Source organism: Sinocyclocheilus anshuiensis, unplaced genomic scaffold (assembly GCF_001515605.1).
Source record: "Sinocyclocheilus anshuiensis isolate Anshui unplaced genomic scaffold, SAMN03320099.WGS_v1.1 scaffold65, whole genome shotgun sequence".
Taxonomy (NCBI): domain Eukaryota; kingdom Metazoa; phylum Chordata; class Actinopteri; order Cypriniformes; family Cyprinidae; genus Sinocyclocheilus; species Sinocyclocheilus anshuiensis.
Genome location: NW_015537924.1, coordinates 61,246 through 64,495, shown reverse-complemented (window position 1 = coordinate 64,495; position 3,250 = coordinate 61,246). Strand labels below are relative to the sequence as shown.

Genomic DNA, 3,250 nt, shown 5'->3' with positions numbered 1-3,250 from the left:
TTTGGGCTAGAAGTGGGTTACACATAGCCGGACTATATCGGGTCTATACTTCACCGAGACGTTGAAATGATGGCTATTGCTTGCTGGTGGGTTCAGCGCAGCCCTTCAGATACAAAACGATTTGCGCTAAACTGGCCAGAGCAAAGTAGGCGGAGTTTTCTCATTTTTATATTTTTATTATCTTAAGTTGTTAAAAACTCCAGATTTTTTTTATCATAATATTTATATTTAAGTGTATTGTATTTATAAAATTTTATTTTGTCATTAATTCTTTAGTATTTTTATCATTTTGTATTGTCTTAAGTTGTCCAAGTTGTTAAAAATGTTATTTTTCTTAATAAAAGCTGTATGTATGGATTGCCATTTTGTTGTCTATTAGATGTATATATGTAGTCGTTTAATAGCTGTCTAATTGATGACTAGTCTATAAATGGGCTATGATTAGACGTCTATTAGATTTTCACTGACAGCCCAAATTTAGCCTCGTTTTAGCCTACACGTCTAATAGACGTCTTTTAAACGCAAAATTGCTTGCTGGGGAGTAACGATATGTTTTATGAAAAGTAGTGAAGTAAAAGTAAAAGTTACTCAAAATAAAATTACTCCAGTAAAGTACAGATACTTGAAAAATTTACTTAAGTACAGTAACGAAGTAAAACTACTCCGTTACTGTCCACCACTGCATCCAAGTGAGTTTTATTTGTAGAGCCAAATGTTGCTATATTTGCCAAATGTGGCTACCATTTATCAAAGTTTAAAAGATCTAGCACAAAAAAACACTAGTTACTGATGCTCACAGAAAAAGTGTTACTTTCATCCCCAGTCTCCCCTATTTGACAGCACTGAGAGGAGAATCAGGAAAATAATCCGTTAATAAACACTAAAGCTGAGGGGGAAACAATTATAAAGAGACAAATGGTGAAAAATGGCAAGAATGCTGGGACGTAAAAGATACAGGTAGATATTTACATAATATCAAGGCAGAAACTGAAAAGAAGAGTAATTGCATGTTTAAGGATAGGGCAAACTGGAGATACTTCACAAAACAGGTAAACACCAAACTGGTAGGTTTGCACACTGGTCAATCACTGTGAAATCGGTGCAGCATGCACTTTTGGAATGTATAGGAGCTATGAGGAGGAAATAAAGGAAATGACAGCAGAATTAAAGAAAAGCTCATCTAAATATTATAATTAAATACTTTAAATCATGAGGCATTTAAATACATTTAATTAATTGTCTATTAATATTGATTTACTTACTTTTTCCTGACTAATCTACAGTATTGTTCAGCACTCCAGCCCGGCAGGTGGCAGTAATGCACCTTCAAGCTGGTTGACAAAAGCCAATCAAATCGAAAGAAGGACGGAAGTACGTTCCGGCGTAAGAAAGTGTAAATGCACGCCAGCAGATTTTGGGTTGGGTGTTTGAAATAATAATTTCTAACACGTTATAACATTGTTAGTACGGCCTCAACAACATGGGAGGTGGTGACCTTGTAAGTACAATTTTGTTTTAAGTTTTTTTTTTTTTTTTTGTAGTAGCGCAGTTGCTAATGATAAACGTTGTGGCCTAGTTTAGCTTGTTTATGAAAACGTACCAATTTCACTCACTGGCCGTAAATAAAACAGACTCAACAGTTACGAAGTCAAGTCATGACCTTTATTTATATAGCGCTTTATATAATACAAATCAAAGCAGCTTTACCGTGTTACGCAGGATGTTTCAGTAATGCAAACAAAATTCTGCTGGAAAGCAGCTTAATAGGACAATAGTAAACAGGCAATTTTTCAGTTAAAGTCAGTTCATCGTTGATTCAGTGATGCCAACATCCAGCTCAGTTCAGTAATATGATCAACTCTATCGCACAAACACTATTGGATGAGAATCCAATAGTGTCTGTGCGATAGAGTTGATAATATTGACAAATATTAAGTGTCCTCAACTAAGCAACCACAATAGGACAATAATAACAGGACAATAGTAAACAGGCAATGTTTCAGTTGAAGTCAGTTCATCGTTGATTCAGTGATGCCAACATCCAGCTCAGTTCAGTAATATGATCAACTCTATCGCACAAACACTATTGGATGAGAATCCAATAGTGTCTGTGCGATAGAGTTGATAATATTGACAAATATTAAGTGTCCTCAACTAAGCAACCAATAAGTCATTTAATAAAAGTGATTATCTCCACATCTTTTTTCCCCAAGAATCCAGGCCTTTCATTAAAAGTGATTAACTACACATCTGTTTTTTTTCTGAAATTTGAATTATCTCCACAAATACCACCAGAACTTGAAAAAGAGCTGGCATCCGCAAACTCTTAAAAACATCGAGCGAGTGTGGAAAGCAGAACAGAAACATGAGGCGGAGAGAAAGAAGATTGAGGAGTTGCAGAAGGAGCTTAAAGAGGAGCGAGCCCGAGAAGAGATTACCAGATATGCGCAAGAGACAGGCGCTGTAAAGTGTGTGACACTCAGACACATTCTCTCAGTTTTCACAGTCAATCCCAGCACAAAGTTTTTCATGAAAGAAGTTCATTATAACACATAACGTATAATTGGATTTAGTTATAATAACAGGCTTACAGGTTTACGCCTATAATGTAATATCAGATTTCTCAATATTGCAGAAAGAAAGATGACCGATTGGACTGGATGTACCAGGGTCCAGCAGGACAGATCTCTCGTGAGGAATACCTTCTTGGTCGCCCCATCGACAAGCAGATCACACAGCAGTATGAGGAACATGAGAGTGGACCATCAGCTGAGACAGGCCTCCTGCCTGGTTCCATATTTAACCCTACAAGTTCTGTCTCTACTAATGATATGGCTGCCAAGATCAGAGAAGACCCTCTTTTTGAGATCCGGTAAGTTGGAATGGTATTTTTATTTTTAACTAAAAGGGTTGTAACCACTGATCTATAATAGAAAACTGGATTGCTCATGACGTCATAAAAGTGAAGCCACTATGCCACCATATTGGTATTCCCTAGTATTCCCATACTTTCTACTGAATTAATAGAAAATCGTATGATTTTAATGAGAAAACATCACCTAACGAGTCAGCATCTTTACATCTGAAGTATCCCTGTGCGTTCTTACAATGCAAACATCCTAAGCATTTAAATGGTTATTTGTTTAATGTCGGGATTCCTGCGTATTAAAGGGGTCATGTGATGTTGCTAAAAAGAACATTATTTTGAGTATTTGGTGTAATGAAATGTTTATGCGGTTTATGGTTCAAA

At 36.2% G+C, this 3,250-nt stretch overlaps 1 protein-coding gene across 1 annotated transcript in view; it reads left to right on the top strand.

The window, feature by feature from the left end:
* Positions 1 to 1,350: 1,350 nt before the first annotated feature.
* Positions 1,351 to 3,250, top strand: part of LOC107657587 (pre-mRNA-splicing factor CWC25 homolog) — a 13,527-nt gene continuing 11,627 nt past the window's right edge. Inside the window, exons 1-3 of the mRNA XM_016445749.1 lie at positions 1,351 to 1,498; positions 2,296 to 2,468; positions 2,636 to 2,872. Coding sequence (XP_016301235.1) covers positions 1,481 to 1,498; positions 2,296 to 2,468; positions 2,636 to 2,872 — 428 coding nt within the window. The 5' untranslated portion in view covers positions 1,351 to 1,480. The remainder of the gene's footprint in view (positions 1,499 to 2,295; positions 2,469 to 2,635; positions 2,873 to 3,250) is intronic.